Genomic DNA, 19,951 nt, shown 5'->3' with positions numbered 1-19,951 from the left:
AGTTCTCTGTTCATGTGCTGTTCTAATAGTTATTGGATCATTTTCAGCAGGATCTTGCTTGCATGTGATATAAATTATATTGTTCAATAATTTCCACGCTCTGTTGTGTCACCTCTTTTTTGGAATAGCAAAACACATGCTCCTCTTCCAGTGAGTTGGCCAGGTGGCTGTCCTCTAGATTTCTTGGTGCAACCTACTGAGCATGTGCAGGGCAGCATCTGTTTGTTGAAATATGTCAATTGGTATGCCATTAATTCCTGGGGCTGTGTTTTTTGCCAATTTCTTCAGAGTAATATGAACTTCCTCCTTCATCACCATAGACCCTTGATCTTATGTTGTTTCATTAAATTCTTCTCTCATCCAATTTTTTTTGTATTAATGACTCTGTGTACTTCTTTTCTGCTTATTTTAATGCTTCCTGGGTCCCTCATCATTCTGCCCATAGCCATTCTTAAGTATTGCAACTTGAGGCTTAAATTTGTTCTTCAGTTCCTTCTGCTTAAGAAATGCCAAGCAAGTTTGTCTCTTTTGTAGTTGTACAGCTACAGCTCTTTGCACATTTCATTACAACACTTTGTTTTCCTGTGCTGCCCTTTGAAATCTTCTGCTCAGATAAATAGCTTCTTGATCTCCTCCCTTTGCTTTGACTTCTCGGCACTCTAATGCACTCTAGTCTCTTCTGACATAAATTTTAGTCTTTTCTTCCTCTGTCTTTTGAATGACATTTTTCATTCTTCATGGATGATATTCTTGATATTACCCCACAGCTCATCTGGTCTTCACTCATTAGTATTCAAGGTCTCAAACCTGTTCCTGAGATGGTCTTTCAATTTAGAAGGGATAGACTCAAGGTCAAACTTTGGTACTTGTGGATTTGGTTTTATTTTCTTGAGCTTCAGTTTGAACTTGCATTTGAGTAGTTGACAATGTTATCCACAATAAGCACCTGGCCTGGTTTTCAAAGCTGATACTGAGCTTCTCCAATAATTTCCCCCATATATGTAATCTCTGTGGTTCTGGTGTAGGCTATTAGGTGAGATCCGTGTGTATAGTCTCCATTTGTGTTTTTTTATAAAAGGTATTTGTAATGAATAAATAATTGAGTGGACAGAATCCTGTCATTCTGTCTCCAGTCTCCTTTTTGTCACCAAGTCCATGTCTCCTGACGTCTTTCCTGTTTCCAACTTTTACATTCCAGTCATCATCCACTATTATGAATACATCTTGGTTACATGTTCGATTGATTTCTGACTGCAACAGTTGGTAGAAATCGTCTATTTCCTCCTTTTGGGCTTTGGTTTTTGGTGCATAAATTTGAATGATAGTGGTATTAACAGGTCTTTCTTGTATGCGTATGGATATTATCTTGTCTCTCACAACATTGTATTTCAAGATGGATCTAGAAATGGTCTTATTAACTATGAAAGTGATCCCATCTTTTCCTTATCTTTTAATTTCCATGTTTTCCAGATTCAGTAGTTGGAAGGGTGGAGAGAGTGTGCAAACACAATTCATGTGCCCAAAGGGTGGACCCCCAGGACCAACACCTAATCTGTTACCTACATACTCTCATCACGTCTTTTGGGTAAAATGCTTGTCTGTCAAATATTGCTCTAAAGATGAGCACCTAAATCAAGATAGACTAGGAAGAAGGATTGGCCATCCACTTCCGATGCCTCATCTTAGTCCTATTTTATTATAGAGTGTTATGTAGTATTTGTTCTTTTATAACAGATATTTCATTTAGCATAATGTCTTCCAGGCTCACTGACTTTGTGTAGTATTTTACAAGTTCACTGTTTTTCAATGCTGCAAAGTATTCCATTTTGTGAATGTACCATAGCTTTTCTATCCATTCATTTATTGACAGACACTTGGGCTGCTTCCATCTTTTTGCTAATGTGAATAACACCACAATAAACATAGGTGTGTACACATCCATTTGAGTTAGGGCTCTGATTTTTTGTTTTAGTAGCTGTACAATTTTACATTCCCACCAGTAGTGACTAAGACTTCTAGTCTTTTCCTAACTTAGCCAACATTAGTTAATGCAGTTTTAAAAGATGTAGCATTCACCACAACAAGATAAAGGTAAATAATCCAATAGAAAAATGGGCACAGGATATGAACAGACACTTCACCAAAGAAGACATTCAGATGGCTAACAAGCACATAAAGAAATGTTAAAAATCCCTAGCTCTAAGAGAGATGCAAATTAAAACAACTATGAGATATCCTTTCACCCCAGTCAAAATAGCAAAATTTAACAAAACAGCAAGCAACAAATGTTGGCGAGGTTGTGGAGAAACTGCAACTCTTATTCACTGTTGGTGGGAGTGTAACATGGTGCAACCACTGTGGAAGGTGGCATGGCGCTTTCTCAAAAAGTTGCAACTAGAGATACCACTGACCTAGCAATTCCACTACTGGGAATATACACCAAAGAGACCGTAACTGACATCCAAGCAGATATATACACACCCATGTTTATTGTGGCTTTGTTCACAATAGCAAGGAGTTGGAAACAACCTAAGTGCCCATCAGCAAATGAATGGATAGAGAAGCTGTGGTATATTTACACAATGGAATACTATGCTGCATTGAAAAACAAGGAACTCATGCAATATTATTCAAAATGGTTGACTCTGGAGAACATTATGCTGAGTGAAGTATCTCAGTCTCAAAAGGACAAATACTGCATGGTGCCACTGTTGTAAAACAGGACTGACCTCGGGGTTGGGGGGAGACTGAGAAAGATGGGTTCAATGATGTATACTACATTGAAACAGATGAGGGAGAAAACTGTTTAAAAGGGATATGTGATTAGGTATTTTTGTCATGACAGGTGTCTAGAGCGAAGGCTACATGGTGGAGTGGACTTGGGGAAGGGTTTGTAAAACAGTGAAAATTTTTATTTTACTTTTACATGAGGGTAGTGTACTAGGGGGAAGGGTTGGTAAGGGAGAAAAGTGCAGCAATGAATGAATGGAAATCAAAAGTCTCTGTAAATTTTACTGAAATTAATAATAAATTTTAAAAAAGAAAAAGGAGAAAAAGATGTGGCATTGAGCACAACAGATTTTGGTCTCTGTTGTGATGAAGCTCTAGTCTACTGTATGAACTGGATATCAGTCAAGTAATATCCACATGAAAACATGGCTTTAAACTCATATAAGTCCAGTGAAGGGAAGTTAAAGGACATGCTGAGTGATTACAACAGAAAACTGTCCATCTTTTTCTACTTTCTGTCTACTGAAGCTCCCTGAGAGAGGTTTGTCTGTCTTGTAATTTGTTGTAACAGAGAAGAGTAGGGCGTCAATAAACTTTGTGAAAACCTGAGACCTATAGGACTAATGGGTCCTGGACAAATGAACCATAAAGAAGAGTGTTGAAGGCAGAGGGAATGGCATGCATGAAGGCTTTAAGGGGATACTGTTATTAGGTGCTGTAGAGTCAACTAGAAGTCATAGTGACTATAAACAAGAGATATGAACCTTGCCTTATCCTGTGCCATCCTCACCATCTATTATCCTTGAGCCATTGTTAAGTCAATCCATCTCATTGAAGGTCTTCCTCTCTTACATTGACTCTCCACCTTTGCAAGAAGACCTCAGGAGTGTCAAGAGTGAAGCCAGAAAGCTACCATATTTAGAATTATTTCCAGTTCCCAGCCAGTCTCCCTCCAATTATAGATTAGCACATAGCCCAGTGGCATGGAGCCAGGGACAAGTGTGGGGTTCCAGGCTAGGAGGACTGGAGGGCTGCAGGAGTCTGTGCTTGTGCATATTCCAAAACCCACCCATCTGATACCATGCAACTGCATGCTTTAGGAAGGAAGGCCACAGCAAGTGTGCTAGAAAGAGAATTAGACTGGAGCATTAGTTTCTGTTTTCATATCATCATTTACTCCCTAAAATGATTTAGCATTCATGTCCCCTTTTGATGTATGGGGGTAAAATATTAATCTTGTTTATCTCACAATGTGCTGTGAAGATAATATATTATATTAATAAATAATGATAAAGTAAAATGTTTATTTAATAAAGAGAATTTGGGTCATGATGGTGAAGTGTTTATAGCAGGATGAGTCTGCTACTGCTGTTGTTAGGTGTCATCGAGTCTACTACCACTCACAGCAACCCTATGAACAATAGATCTGACCCCTGCCCTATCCTGTGCTATCCTCAAGATCTCTAATGTGCTTGCATCCATTATTACAGTCACTGTGTTAATCCATCTCATTGAGAGTCTTCATCTATTTATCTGATCAACTACCTTTGTCAGTATGATGTCTTTTTCCAAGAACTGGCCCCTTCTGACAAGCCTGAAGTATGTGAGACGAAGTTCCACCATCCTTGCCTCTAAGGAGCACCCTGGTTGAATCCTCCAAGACAGACTTGCTTGATCATTTGCAAGTCCATGAGATACACCATATTCTTCTCCAACACTACAATTCGAGGCATCACTTCTTACTGTCCAACTTTCAGATGCAAAGGAAGCAACTATGAAACTACTATGGCTTGGAAAAGTGCACCTTAATCTTTAAACTGATATCCTTGCTCTTTTGTACTTTGGGAGGTCCTTGACAGCAGATTTTCCCAGTGAAACACACCTTTGGTTTCCTAACTGCTGTTCCCATGGGTGTTGATTGTGGATTTAAGTGAAATGAGATTATTGACAACTTCAATTCCTGGATGACTCCACTCAGAGTCTCTGTGACTTCTTTATGCCCGAGCACGGCATGGTGGTCCTTGTGCACAAGTAACCACAAGTTTTTTGGGTTGAGTGATTTTTTGGGCTTGTGTTTGACATGCAGGACTGCTCTTCCCCCCAGGAGCGAGGCCCTGGAGGCTTGGAGTCTTTGAGCTTCATTAGTCAGGACTTCAAGTCTTGTTCTCCAAGCAATGTTATGTCCTTTGCATATGATATGTTGTTGATGAGTCTCCCTCCAATGTCACATTACTCATACAGTCCAGTTTCTGGGATTATTTGCTCAACATACAGATTTAAAAAAATCTCAGAGTCACATTCTCTCAAGTCAGAGTGTTCTCTTTCTCTCTCATCTTTGATTTGAAATCAATTTATAGCTTACCCTCCATTCAGTCTCTGAGAATGTCAGTCACATGAGAGGAGCCTGCTTCTCTTTCTCTTGTGGAATTGCTTGTGGATTTGAACTGCCAGAGAAGCTCATATTCTGGGTTGACAGTGTTAACTCTTGCTAGACTGTGCATTTCCTTACAGATTGAATAGATACGATAAAAGGATACAACCCTGACATACACCCTTCCCTTCCTGATTTTAAACTATCCCTTTTTTTTCTGCTCTGATACAGGTGCTCTGCAAGAGCACAATTTAGTTTTCTAGGACTCTCATTCTTGTCAATATTATCCATAATTTATTATAATACATACAGTTGAATGCCTTTGCATCGTCAATGAAACACAAGTAAGCCTCTTTCTGATAATCTCAGCTTTTGGTCAAGGTCTATCTGACTTTGTTTTGTTGTGTGCCATTAAGTCTGAATGGATTAACAGTTGACCCTCTAGCAGGTTTTCAGAGGCAGTATACTGCATACGAGGAGACAGCCCATACTTCTCCTGGGAACAGCTGGTGGATTTAAGCCACATGTATTTGTAATTACTGTGTAGCTTCTTACCACTAGGCCACCAAAGCTCCCTCATTTTGTTGTTGTGTGCAGTTGACTCAAATATGACTCACAGCAACCTTATGAACAACAGTTCCAAACCCAGCCCTATCCTGAGCCAATCTCACTGTCTCTGGCACAGCTTCTTCTAACTTTAGGGATTCCTTATCTACACCCTCTTTTGAATCCAGCATGAATTTCTATCAATGTACTGCTCCAGTCATTTTACAATGATCTTCAGTAAAATTTTACTTGCATGTGATAGTTCAATGATTTCCACCTTTTGTTGGATCATCTTTTTAGGAAAGGGACAAATAAGAATCTTTTTCCTGGCCAGCTAATTGTCTTCCAAAATTTCTTGGCATAGAAAACTGAGAATTTCTAGACTCAAACCTCAATTGGTATTTCATCAAATCTTAGTGGCTTATGGTTTTGCCAGTAAGACTAGGGATGATAGAAGGAGAGTTGATGTCCTTGAGTTGTGGTGCTGGAGAAGAGTATTGAATATACCATGGACTGCTTGGAGAACAAACAAATTCATCCTGGAGAGGGTGAAGCCAGCCTGCTCTCGGAGGCAAGGATTCTGAAGCTTCATCTGACATTTTTTCGACATGTTGCAAGGCGGGATCAGTCCTTGGAGAGGGACGTCATGCTTGAGAGGATGGAGGGACAGCACAGGAGGGGAAGACCCTCAATGAGATGGATTGATTCAGTCACTGGGGTAATGGGGATAGGTGTATTGGAGACAGTAAGATTGGCACAGCATAGAGCAGGGTTTAGTACATAGGGTCACTATGAGTCTCAGGCAACTCGATGGTACCTAACAACAACATTACTACAAAGACATATAAGGAGAGACCTGACTTCTAAAATGGAAGCACTCAGGTTATCCATTGAGTGGCAGAAATTATTAAGTGTTATGCTATGGAATGACTGATGGTTCAAGTCCATTCAGTAGTGCTTCAAGAAATCTTTTCCTGAAAGATCACAGCCATTGAAAACCCTATGGGACAGGGTTCTATTCTGACACATTTGGATGGGGTTCCCTAAGTCAGAATTGACTTGATGGGTTTTGGCAAATTGTCCTTTTTATCTGAAGTTAAATAATTGCTGTCATCAAGTTGATTCCAAATAATCTCAAACCCTTCATTAAGTTTCTGAGGCTGTACATCTTTTCAGGAGAAGATCTAGTACTTTCCTACCCACTCTCCTCAGAGCAGTTGGTGGATCTAAACCACCAATATCTTGGCTAGTAGTTCAACATGGAACATATCACACCACCAGAGCTCTCTGTCAACTACTCCTCACCTCCAAATTCATGGAATGTCCATTGACAATTAAATGAGGATTTTAGCAAGCACCATTCAATTAAAAGGACATGTGAGAAAATGAATAGATCAAGTGATGATATTAGACTCTTGTTGTTATGTACCATTGAGTTGGAACTGACCCCTAGCTGACCCTCCAGTGAGCTTTCAGAAGCAGTAAGTCACAAGAGGAGACTGCCCATCTTTCTCCTGAGAAGCAACTGGTGGATTCAAACCATGTGCCTTCTGGTTGGCAGTAGACCACAGACTACTAGAACTCCCTGTTTTTGTTATAGGTGCCAATAGTTTTCAGTCAGGTGCCATCAAACTGACTTAAACTCACAGCAACCTTATGAATAATAGATTGAAATCTTGCCCTGTTCTGCATTATTCTCATAATTTCCATCCACCATTGCAGACAATGCATCAATCCCTCTCACTGAAGGTCTTCCTTCTTTTTGCTAACTCTCACTTTTCTGGTAATGATGTCTTTTCCCAAACACAAGCTCTTCCTAACATGCTCAAAATATGTGAGATGAAATTTCACCATCCTTGAATCCAAGGAGTACCTTGGTTTCACTTCCTCTAAGGCAGATTAGTTTTTGTGGGTGTTTTTTTTTGTTTGTTTTTTTTACAATCTATGTTATATTAAATACTCTTTGTCAACAACGCAACACAAAGATATCAATTCGTCTCAGATACTTTTATTCATTGTTCAAGTTTCACATGCAGAGGACACAATTGAAAATACCTTGTCACAGGTCAGGGTTCTCTATTTATTGAGATGCTGCCTATTGGTCCACTTGTGAGGATTTTTGTTTTACTGTCTCTGTAGGGCACTCGCCTATGTGGGTCACAATAAATTATAGAAACATTGAGAAGAATGGGGATTTTAGTCATGTGGAGGTTGTATAGTCTTTCAAACAGAAGTAGGGCACACTGCGTAGTTTAAAATAAGGAAACATTCATAAATATAAAAGTGTATTTTTCACTACAAAAACTGTTAATAGGAGTTCATGTGTATGCACTGATGTGGCAAGGGGATCTGTTGCTTTTTCAATGGCACAGTAAATGTAATACTTACAACTTTCAAACTGCAGTTGGCTATTTCAGTGCAAATAGCTTTAAGAGATGAAATAAAGTTAAATGTAAGGGGGTCTGTTTCTTTCCAGAAGCTTATGAGGAGTCGAACTTTCACACTTCGCAAAACTAATGCTTCTCTTATTTTTCCATCCAAATCTGGCCAGTAAGTCCTGCAGAGATAATATCCATATAGACAAAAATAAAGGAAATAAATTAGTTCAGAATGAAATTTGCTACACTACTGATAATAATTCCTTTCAGCTGGTTACAACTTTCTTCTGTAATATACACACAGACTTGTAGCTTAAGTTAGAAAAACCTCTCTCAGGTTAGCACACTGAAAGAACTGTGTTTTACTGAGGCTCAGCTCTCCCTGAAGTGAGGACAACCCCACAGGACCTGTTGGATTTAGGGTATGTGCAGGTGATCACTACGTGTCAACGTCACTAGGCCTCCAGGCTCGCCTTCCATTTCTATGTGTACTAAGAACCAACTTTCTAAAAATATTCTTGATATACTCACTCTGACTTAAACATCATTCAAATCTCTCTTCTGTAGTAGCCTAAAAATGTACATCTGCTCTGGCTAGCTGAATTTTCCAACACCCTTACCTCCAGACAGTCCCAACTTCCTTGCTGACCAGGTCTCCTACTATGCCTCTACCTCTTACTCTTTCCACTAGGCACAGAGGTCCCCTGTCACCCTAGTTTTTCCAATTATCATTTCCTTAACATGCTGCTTTAATTAAATCCTGGTTCTTCCCTAAGACCATGACTTACCTCAACTCCTTCCAGGTATTTTTCTACCATATCCACTCAGTTGGTCTAGAATGTAGGGCAAACTGTTTCCCATGGCTAAATAATGTAATTCCAGAAGTGTCATTTAATTATCATATGACATAGTTTATCGGAAGCTCTGGGGCCTAGTAGTAAAGAGTTGTGCTGCCATCCCAAAAACATGCACTTTGGATCCACCAGTTGCTCCATGGAAGATGGGCAATCTCTTACCCTGCGATTAGCCGCTTCTGAAAATCTGTTGGATGGTCATCAGTTCCAACTCGATGACACATAATAATAACAACAATAGGGAGCTCTAGTAGATTAGTGGTAATCTCTCTGTGGGTTCGAATTCACCACCACCTCCTCGGGGCAGGAGGGGCTCGAAGGGCAATTTTCTCCCGTATGATTTCCAGCCTCAGAAAAGCACTGGAGGGTCAGCCATGGGTCAGTTCTGACTTGATGACCATGAGTTTGAGTTTTATCTTTAAGGAGCTCTGGTGGGTTAGCCTATTCTGTGTCTCATTGCTAATCCAAAGACTCTAATCCACAGAGGTTCTTCACAAAAAAGATGAACAATCTCCTCATGTTAAGATTCATATAGCTTTGGTAACCCATTGCAGGGGGTCCCTGTACTCTTAGCTAGAAGTGACTCAGAAGCAATGGAGTGAGTGGTAAACTCTTTACTACAATAAAAGTATACCCCCCTCAATAAAAAACTCAAAACCTAAAAGCCAATTTTCCTACATGAGGCCTAATTCTGATATTCTTCTCTCTACCTCTCTTCCAACTATCCTTTGTAGTACTCCTGTTTCCTCTTCCACATTCTTGAGAGATTTTTACCTTTCTCTCCATCTAAATCTAGTCCTAATATTGGGAAATTTATTTCTTCAACTGTTTTTTTGTGCTATGGAGTCAGAACCAACTCAAACGTTCGGGTTTTCAGAGGCAGTTAACTACATGAGAGGAGACCGCCCATCTTTCTCCTGCAGAGCTGTTGGTGGATTTGAACCATGTGCCTTTGAGTTGGCAGCACAACTCTTTACCACTAGCCCACCAAGCTCCCTGTATATAACCGAGGACCTTAGCTTTCAGTGCATCATCACTGCACAATCTCTTTTTTTATGTCTAATCACCATCTCCTGATTTTAGGATTTCCCATCTCTTTCACTTTTCTGAGATGTGGTGTTGGAGAAGAGTAGTAAGAAGAAGAGTAACCCTAACCCTAACCCCTGGACTTACCAAAAGAACAAACAACATTCAGAATACACCTGGAAAGTAAAGATTGCAAAGCTTTGTCTCACATACTTATGGCATGCTGCTAGGAAAGTCAATACTTTGGAGGTGGACATCATGCTTGGAAAGACGCAGTGGCTAGTGAAAAAGAGGAAGATGCCCAGTGAAATGGACTGACACAGTGACTAAGCAATGGGCTCGAGTGTGTCAGAAATGATGAGGATGACACAGGGCAGGACAGGGTTCAGGTCTATTGCTCATATGGTCACTATGAATCATACTTGACTGGACGGTACCTAATCGCAACAGTCTCTCTCTCAAACTAAAAGCGCTCTATGATCCCCGGAGACCCACGATCCACAATCCTTTCACTTCCGCCTGGTCTAACACCCCTTTCCATGTCCAATGCAGTCCTACTTCTGATCCCTTGATCAAACTCCTCCTTCATTAATTCTGAAGAACCTACTAAGACCTGGGTCAGTGTTATACTTTCCCCAAAAGCTTAGGGCTCCTGGAAAGATTGCGCTCAGAAAAGTGCACACTTATACCACAACCAAAGTAGACTTTTTAAAAACAGAAAGAGAAGGCAGGTGGGGCATCATATCCTAAAGAGCAAACAGCCACTTTGAATAACTGTGTATTTGCAGGAGGAAGCTGGTCTACAGAAAAAAAAAAGATCCTTCGAGTTGTTTCCAGCTCATAGTAACCCTGCAGAATAGAGCAGAACTTCGCTCTAGGGATTCCAAGACTGTACTCTTTTTTTTTTCCTTCTTTTATCTATTGTTGCACATTTTCTTAAGCTCTCCTACCCCTCCTCCAACTTCCCTCCATTACAATGCACCCTTTGTTCCAGATTGTTGTCATACATATAATGCCTAATCATATATTCCTTTTGGTCAGTCCTTCCCTTCATATGCTCAATTGCAATGTTAACTATCTATCCACTCTTTTTTTTAAATTTATTCTTAATTTCAATGAAAATTTACAGAGAATTTGGATTTCCATTCATTCATTGCTGCACTATCCTCCGCCGCCCAACCCTCCCCTCCCCCCAGTACACTGCCCTCTTGGAAAAGTAAAAGAAAAATTATTTCATTGTTTTACAGTTCCCCTCCCCCAGGTCCACTCCACTATGGAGCCTTCGCTCTGGACTCCTGCCATGACAAAAAGACCCAATAACATATCCCTTTTAAACAGTTTTCTCCTTCATCTGTTTTAATGCAGTATACATTATTGAACCCATCTTTCTCAGTCTCCCCCCAACCCTGAGGTCAGTCCTGTTTTACAACAGTGGCACGATGCAGTATTTGTCATTTTGTGACTGAGATACTTCACTCAGCATGTCCTCCAGGATCACCCATTTTGAATAATATTGCATGAGTTCCTTGTTTTTCAGTGCAGTGTAGTATTCCATTGTGTGAATATACCACAGCTTTTCTATCCATTCGTTTGTTGATGGGCACTTAGGTTGTTTCCAACTCCTTGCTATTGTGAACAAAATCACAATAAACATGGGTGTGCATATATCTGGTTGGAAGTCAGTTATGGTCTCTTTAGTGTATATTCCCTGTAGTGGAATTGCTGGGTCAATGGTGTCTCTAGTTGCAACTTTTTGAGAAAGCCCCATACCGCCTTCCACAGTGGTTGTACCATTTTACACTTTCACCAACAGTGAATAAGAGTTGCAGTTTCTCCACAACCTCGCCAGCATTTGTTGCTTGCTGTTTTGATAAATTTTACTATTCTGACTGGGGTGAGATGATATCTCATAGTTGTTTTAATTTGCATCTCTCTTAGAGCTAGGGATTTTGAACATTTATGTGCTTGTTAGCCATCTGAATGTCTTCTTTGGCAAAGTGTCTGCTCATATCCTGTGCCCATTTTTCTATTGGATTATTTACCTTTATCTTGTTGTGGTGCACAAGTATTTTATAAATTCTGGATAGAAGTCTCTTACCTGATATGTCATTACCAAATACGTTTTCCCAGTCTGTGGCTTCCTTTTTTACCCTGTTGGAGAAGTTTTTGATGTGCTCAGGGATTTGATTTTTAGAAGATCCCAATCAGTTATTTTATCTTCTCCTGGTTGTAGATTTTTCAGGGTACCTGGAAGACTGTTTATATTGTGGATTAGGACTTGTAGCATTCTTCCAAGCTTTTCTTTAATGAAGCGTATAGTCCTTGGTTTTATTCCTAGGTCCATGGTCCACCTTGAATTGGTTTTTGTTATCTATCTACTCTTTTCCCATTTTCTATCGAACACTGCTTCCCCAATCTGTCCTATTTGAGAACAGTGGTGTTCTGTAATATTTGTCCTTTTGTGACTGAGATATTTTACTCAGGATAATATCCTCCAATGTCTCCCATGTTGTATAATGTTTTATGAGTTGATTGTTTTCCAATGCTGCAAAATATTTCATTGTGTGAATGTACCATGTTTTTTTTATCCATTCATTTGTTCTTGGGCCCTTGGGTTGCTTCCATCTCTTTGCTATTGTAAATAACTCAGCAATAAATACAGGTATACATACATCTGTTTGACTTGTGGCTCTGGTTTCTTTAGGATATAGTTTCAGTAGTGGAATTGTTGGGTCAAATGGTATTTCTATTTTCAACTTTTTGAGAGAGTGCCAGACCAATTTCCATAATGGTTGTACCATTTTACATTGCCACTAGCAGTGAGTAATGGTTTCAATCTCTTTACAACCTTACCAGCATTTGTTTTTTGTTGACCTATTGAACTTTGCTATTTTTGCTTGGATAACATGATATCTCATAGTTGTTTACAAAAGCAGACTGTCATACACATTTTCTCCCTCATAGCAGCTGGTGGGTTCAAACTACTGACCTTTCAATGAGAAGCTGAGTGTTTAACCCTTGTGCCACTTCTGCTCTGTGTGCAGACTTAAGTAAACAGATGCATCTGAAGTCCTGAGCCCTGTTTGGAACCTCTTATTTTCAATTCCATATGCTATAGGTTTAGGTAATTCTGTCAAACTTTACCCCACATTAGAGAACTCTATTTCCTCCTTTATTCATTAAATGGGAGCTATCACTCATGGCCTTCCTCGGCTCTCTACCGTCTGTATGCATATTTGTTTGTATTCATGTTCCTCTGGTCTCAGAAGAAAGGCATGTCCCTCTAGGACAAGCCCAGACCTCTGCCTCTCCCCCACCAGCCTCTTGAACTCATGTTTGTCTCCTCTGAAACGACACTGGGTTAGTTCTTTATTCTTAAAAGTATCTTCAACTTTCTCTGCTGAGCTTTTTATATGCAGAGATAACTTTTTGATTCTGCATTGCTGTGTGCCTGGCACATGATTTCTCTATTTTATTCCTTTTTTCAACTGAATGGCTTATCATTGGAGTCTGACCCTTTTGATCTCCCTTCACTGCTCCGCTCACTGTCTCCAGCTTTGAGACCATGGTCCTGCTGCTAATCTAGTGAACATCATCAGTGACAGCCCACCGTTAAATCTTATGGACAGAAAATCTAACAATTCTTATTTTATTGCTAGACTTTTTTGGATATGTGCTTCTCCTCCCCCATTCTAAATTCTTATATAATGCCAACATTCTCCAGATATAGGATATAGGGGGTAAACCCCCAAAAGAAAACACTGGAGAAATATGGCAAATATTTCTTATTAATCTAAATGAAAAAAAATTAACAAATCAAATCCAACACTATAAAGAGCAATATGAAACCATGATTGATTGAATTTCAAAAGTTAAACAAGTTTTGCATCTCTGGATTAACTGTATGTAATTGGTTTGACATTTGAAAATCAATGTTCTCTACACTGTAGTTGTCAGCTGCTTTTCATTCATAGTGACCCCACGGAGCATGGAAAAAATTACCATTGAGTCCTGCATCATCCCCATGAGTTAGATCACTGTGAGTCACAGGGCTTTCACTGACTGATTTTTTCAGAAGTAGGTCACTAGGATTTCTCCCTAGTCCATTGCAGTCTGAAAGCTCTTGCTGAGATCTGTTCAGTAGCATATCAGTAGGCAAGTCCTCAGTAAAATGGGTGATGGCTGTATATGTGGTTCCATGATCAAAAAACAACACAGGTCTCCTTGCCTGCTGAAAACAAAGGCTGGACGTATTCACTGATGAAGTGCAGAGAATATGGCCTTTATTATGGACCACACTCTTCCAGAGGAACACAAATCCTCGCCACCAGCCCAGGAAACAATGTCATGACAAAATGAGAATACACTGATGTTGGCACGTACCCAGTCATGTATGGGTAATGTGAGATGAGAATCAAGGCTGAAAACTCCTCAGGGTTGGTGAGCTCAGAAGGAATGTACTTCTCCAAAGTGGTGCCCCTGTCAACCACAGACAGTTGTGCTATTAACCCTCCTGGATGATTCTTATCCACCATAAGTTCTTTGGGAGAAAAATGGGCAATTTATTTTCATGTAATTTATAGCTTTAAAGACCCTGTGATGAATGGGTAAGCTAGGAGTTGATTGTGACTCAAAAGAAATGAGCCACGATGAGATGCAAACATTATATGTTGTCAACCATTTGTAATGTGTTGTTATTATTGATAGGTACTGTTTAGGGACCTCTCCAAAGTACTAAAGAGCAATAGTGTCACTCTGGAGACTAAGGTGTATCTGATATAGGCCATGGTTTTTGCAATCACTTGTTATGCATCAGAGAGTTGGACAATGACTATGGAGGATAGAAGGACAATTGACGCCTTTGAGCTGTGGTGCTGGAGAAGAGTAAGAGGGTACCATGGACTGCCAAGAAAACAAACAGATTCATCCTGGAGAGAGTTAAACTGGGCTGCTCCTTGGAGGCAAGGATTCTGGGGCTTCATCTGACATACTTTGGACATGTTGTAAGGAGGGACCAGTCCTTGTAGAGGGACATCATGCTTGGGAGGGTAGAGGGACAGCACAGGCCCTCTATGAGGTGGATTGATTCAGTGACTGGGTTAATCGGGATGGGAATGTCAGAGACAGTGTGATTGGCACAGAATAGAGCAGAGTTTAGGGCTGTTGTACATAGGGTCACTATGAGTCAAAAGTGACTCGACGGCAAATAACAACAACAACAACAACAACAACAACATTGAGTCAAGTACAACCCATAGAGACTCTATGAACAACAGATCTGAACCCTGTCCTATGTGGTGCCATCCTCACAGTTCCTAATACACTAGAGCCTATTGTGGCAGTCACTGTGTCAATCCGCCTGGTTGATGTTCTTCCTCTCTTTCGCTGACCCTCCTCCTTTCCAAGCATGATATCCCTCTCCAAGGAATAATCTCTCCTAGCAACATGCCTTAAATACGTAAGGTGAAGCTTCATCATCTTTGTCTCCAAGAAGATAATTTTGTAATGTTGAGTATATATGTATATATTCTTTTTCTCTTTCATGTTGAGCCTTTGTAGTGTAGAGACTAACATGTCTGTAGGAGATTAATTTCATCAACATACTAAAATATGATAGTATTTACTTGCTTATTACGTTTAAATTCACTCTTCAAAAACTTTAGTCTGAGTTTTACAAACTTTTCACTCACACATTGTGAATGAAGGATAGTGGGAAACACAATGTTTACAAACTTGTAAGCAAATAAACATAAAATAAAATAAAGGTAAAAAACAAAATACCAAACAAACAAAAACACAAAAGTTTTCATTCATGACTGTTTAAAATAGAATACTTATACAATGTCTTAAGATCTCTAAGGATTTTTCATTCAGAATGCAGAAAGCATTTATAGTTTTGAAATTTTAATCAAACAACTGTTCTTGTTCTTTGAATAATGGCTAAGAAGGTAGATTTACAAGTAAATGTAAATTTTCATATAAGTCTTGACTTCTTTAACATTGTTTACATTTTCTCTCAGCTTTAAATTTCTAAGCTATGTCATGTCCTCCATACTACTTATTTTCCATTTGACTCCAAGGGATCATGGGACTTCATGGGGCAAACGTTGTGCCATTGTTGAGAAATCACCTCATCCTAGCCAAAAAATCACCATAAATGTGGTGTTGTTCTCCTTTTAGATAATGGGGGAAACTATGCAAACACAAAAGAAGGAAGACAAAAAAAGAATGCAAGTTCATGGGGAAAAACATCCAGGTCACAATATTTTTTTTAAGAGCACAATATTTTAAAGCAAATTAAAATGTAAATCTTGTAGTTTAAAATGATTTTTCCTCCCTCTCTGTCATCAGAAGCAATTACTTTCTGGGAGAAACCCTGCTTTGCAATCCCATGGCCATATGCATACAGAAGTTGCATATTACACATGTGTAGATTTGGCAATATATAAATAAATCAGGCAAAAGGCACACTTAATTATTTAATGACAATAAATTGATGTTCTGACATTGTAATTTTTCCAAGTTAAAAAGGTCTTGGGTGCACTCCCACAAACGAACATTTTGAAAACGAATTGTTCATGGCATTTATAACCATCCCAAGCTCTGCTTGATTAGGAAGAAAGAAAAAGTATGGATACCTGGGGCATGGCCATTGAGTGATTTAATATTTGTTTGTGAAACAACTTTCCAAAGAATTTTCCATAAATTCTGCTCTTAAATTTATTCCATATTCAAATGATGAGTTTTTGTAAGTGATCGCTATTTGAAGATGCTTCTTTCTCATGGAGGTGGGCTACTGAGGCAAGCTTGTTTTTTTGTTAACTACAGCCTTCTTTAAACTTGAAAAGCTATTTTGAGGCCATAGAATTCTGTTTCTGCTTACTGGTGAGGGTAGTGATTTGTGCGCCCCCTCCCCTCCAGTTCTGGGGACTTGGAGGAGCCATGTGGAGAGATCAGCCCACCCCCCTTGGATGGGGAATGCCCAATACCAACACCACCAACTGCCACCATTTTGATCTATTTCCATTCTTGGGACAAAAAAAATAAGGGAGCCAAAATTCTGTCAAGACACCACCAGCAAACAGTACAATAATGAACTGAACGACCTGCCATTGAACTCTCTCATAGAGTGGAGAAAAGAGGTACTTTGGCCTTGAGCACTGCTGTCTAGCTACATCACATGAGATTTCTTAAAATCAAGCAGAACAGGTCAGGAGGGCCCAGGGTTTCTGTAGGGCAGCAGTCATACTGCATCAGAAAAAACAAGAGGGGAGCACCAATATATATGTCCTTTACATAACACTGCCATACTCTGGCACATTCTATATTACATTGCAGCAACCTAATATCTACTAAGAAAAGACTCACATGATGTCAAGAAAGCAGCAGTCTGCCTCCATCATCATGAAAAAACAAAATAACCTTTCTCCTAAAAAAGTAGACCCAATGAAAAAAGAGAAAATGAGAAGAAATAAGTTGATGTGAAGTTATTTGAACAGCAAACAGAAGAAAAGGCAAATGATGCAAGAAACAGCAGAAGTCATTAAGAGAGCACATGCCTCAGAGACAGCAATCTAGAAAAAGACATATGGATAAATGGAGAAAGACTAAATGTCCTTAGAAACAGGGACCAGATAAGGATATCCACTATCATCACTTCTATTCAATATTGTATTGGAAGTGCAATACAACTACAGAAGGAAATAAAACGCATCCAGATTGGCAAAGAGATGGTGAATCTATTGCTATATGCAGATGATATGATAGTATATACAGAAAAACCCAAGGACTCAACAACAGCAACAAACCTGTTAGAGCTAGTAGACCAATTTAGTAGAGTAGCAGAATATAAGATCAATATAAAAAAAAATTAGTGGGATTCCGCTACAGTAACAAAGAGAACTCAGAGAAAGCTACCAAGAAGCCAATACCATTTACAATAGCAAGTCACAAACTGAAGTACTTGGGAGTGAATCTAACTAGAGACACAAAAGTCTGTACAAAGAAAACTACAGAACATTTCTGTGAGACACCATAAAAGACCTAAATAAATGGGAAAGTGTGCCCTGCCCTGTTCATTGATAGGAAGACCCAATATTTCGAAAATTACCATCCTAGAAAAAGCAATCTACTTATTCAACACAATCCCAATACAAATACCAAATGCATTTTTCAAAAACAAAAGGAAAATTGTCAAGTTTATTTGGAGGAGAAAGAGACCCTAAATAAGCAAAGCACTTCTGGAAAACAAAAATGAGGTTGGAGGCCTAGAACTTCCTGACCTCAAAACCTATTACACAGCATTAGTAACCATAGCAGCATGGTACTGGTATAACAACAGGCACACAGAACAATGAAACAGTACTGAGAACCCAGAAATGGACCTGAAACAGAATTGAGAATCCAGAAATGGACCTAGTTATCTATGGTCATCTTGACGAGGATATAAAATCTATCAAATGGGGAAATGATAATCTCTACAAATAGTGTTGGCAAAACTGGACTGCTACCTACAGAAAGCGGAAACACTATCCACATTTCACCCCTTACACAAAAATCAACTCAAGGTGGGTCAGAGACCTAGGAGTAAAGCCCCAAACCATAAAGGTCATCAGAGACAAACTGGGATCAAGCTTAGATTGCCTAGTTTACATAGTATGTGCAGGGGGAGGAAAGAAGGGGGGATTAGTCATGGGGTTGTAAAATTTGATGGGGGATTGAGGAAAATTCAAAGAATCTGGTCTGAAAAACAATATATTCAAATTTTGTAAATAAACTAGCATAATAATAATAACAACAACAACAACAATAACCACCACAACAAATCAAGATGGACTGATGCAGGCGCTGCAACAATGAGCCTAAGTACAGCAAGATTATGAGGATGGGGCAAGAATAGCCTGGCTTTCACTCTGTTGCACATAGGCTCTCAATGAATGGGTGAATGAAAGCCGATTGGTTTGGTTGTGTTTTTTTTTTTTTAATAATTATTTTTTTAAAAAAGAGTGTCAAATACAGTCAGAAATACACATTCTGGAGAGGATAAAATTGATCAACGAGACCTTCTAAGATTAAATCCCTGTACACATCAAAATTGTTTTCCAATAGAGTGAAAAGAAAACCTATCAATTGGAAAAAGAACACTTGGCAATCAATACCATTTCAGACAAGGGTCTCATATCAAAAGTTTACAGAATCCTATAGGGCCTCCACAAGAAAAAGATTGATAACACAATTACGAAATTACCAAAAACATGGAAAGAATTTTCACAGTGGAAAACTTCCAGATGGCCAGGAGACACATTGAATAAATCAAAATCACTGGCAATAAGAGAACTACAAATCAAAACCACAATGAGATACCATCTCACTCCAGTAGCAGTGACAAAGTTTAACAGGATAGCCTGTAATAAAAGTTGGAGCGGATGTGGTGAGATAACTCTTACACAGTTAGTGGGATTGTAAAATGGTACAACCACTCTTAAAGGCAGTTTGGTGCTTCCTCAAAGAGCTGAACATAGACATTCCATATGACCAAGCTTGGAATATACCCCAAGAAAACTAGAACTGAGGCACAAATGGAGACTTGTACACTAATGTTCATAGCGCCATTATTCACCAACACAAGAACATGATAACAGTCCAGGTGTCCAACCACAATCAAATAGATTGAGAAATTAGGGTGTATTCACACAATGGAATACTATGTAGCACATAGGAGCAATGACTTTGTAAATCACTGCTTAACTTGGGAGGGACTGGAGAGCATTATACTAAGTGAATTAACTCAGTCCCATAAAGACACATATGGTATAAGACCATTACTGTAGAACGTGTATGAGGATCCAAGACCAGAAGGGTGGGAGCAGAAGGGTGAGGATGTGGGAGTTATGGGTTAGGGTGGTGGTAGTGGTTAATCATTGTGTCATGCAATTTGATGGGTGGAGGGAAGAGTTGGTTAAGGAAATGGGAAAGATCTTGTATAAAAAACAATGTATACAAACTTTGTAAGTAAACCAGTATAAAATAATAATTTTATATTAAAA

General features: G+C 39.3%; 1 protein-coding gene across 3 annotated transcripts in view; it reads right to left on the bottom strand.

Moving 5' to 3' along the window:
* The window catches only part of PLD5 (phospholipase D family, member 5), a 702,213-nt gene that overhangs the window by 14,862 nt on the left and 667,400 nt on the right, over positions 1 to 19,951 (bottom strand). For all 3 annotated transcript variants that reach the window (XM_006898071.1, XM_006898070.1, XM_006898072.1), the window contains one exon: positions 8,036 to 8,204. In XM_006898071.1, the coding sequence (XP_006898133.1) occupies positions 8,036 to 8,204 (169 nt within the window). The remainder of the gene's footprint in view (positions 1 to 8,035; positions 8,205 to 19,951) is intronic.

Source organism: Elephantulus edwardii, unplaced genomic scaffold (genome assembly GCF_000299155.1).
Source record: "Elephantulus edwardii isolate Elephantulus edwardi_28Jun2011 unplaced genomic scaffold, EleEdw1.0 scaffold00219, whole genome shotgun sequence".
Lineage (NCBI taxonomy): Eukaryota > Metazoa > Chordata > Mammalia > Macroscelidea > Macroscelididae > Elephantulus > Elephantulus edwardii.
Note: the sequence above shows the minus strand (reverse complement) of the source record. Positions and strands in the feature narration are given on the sequence as shown.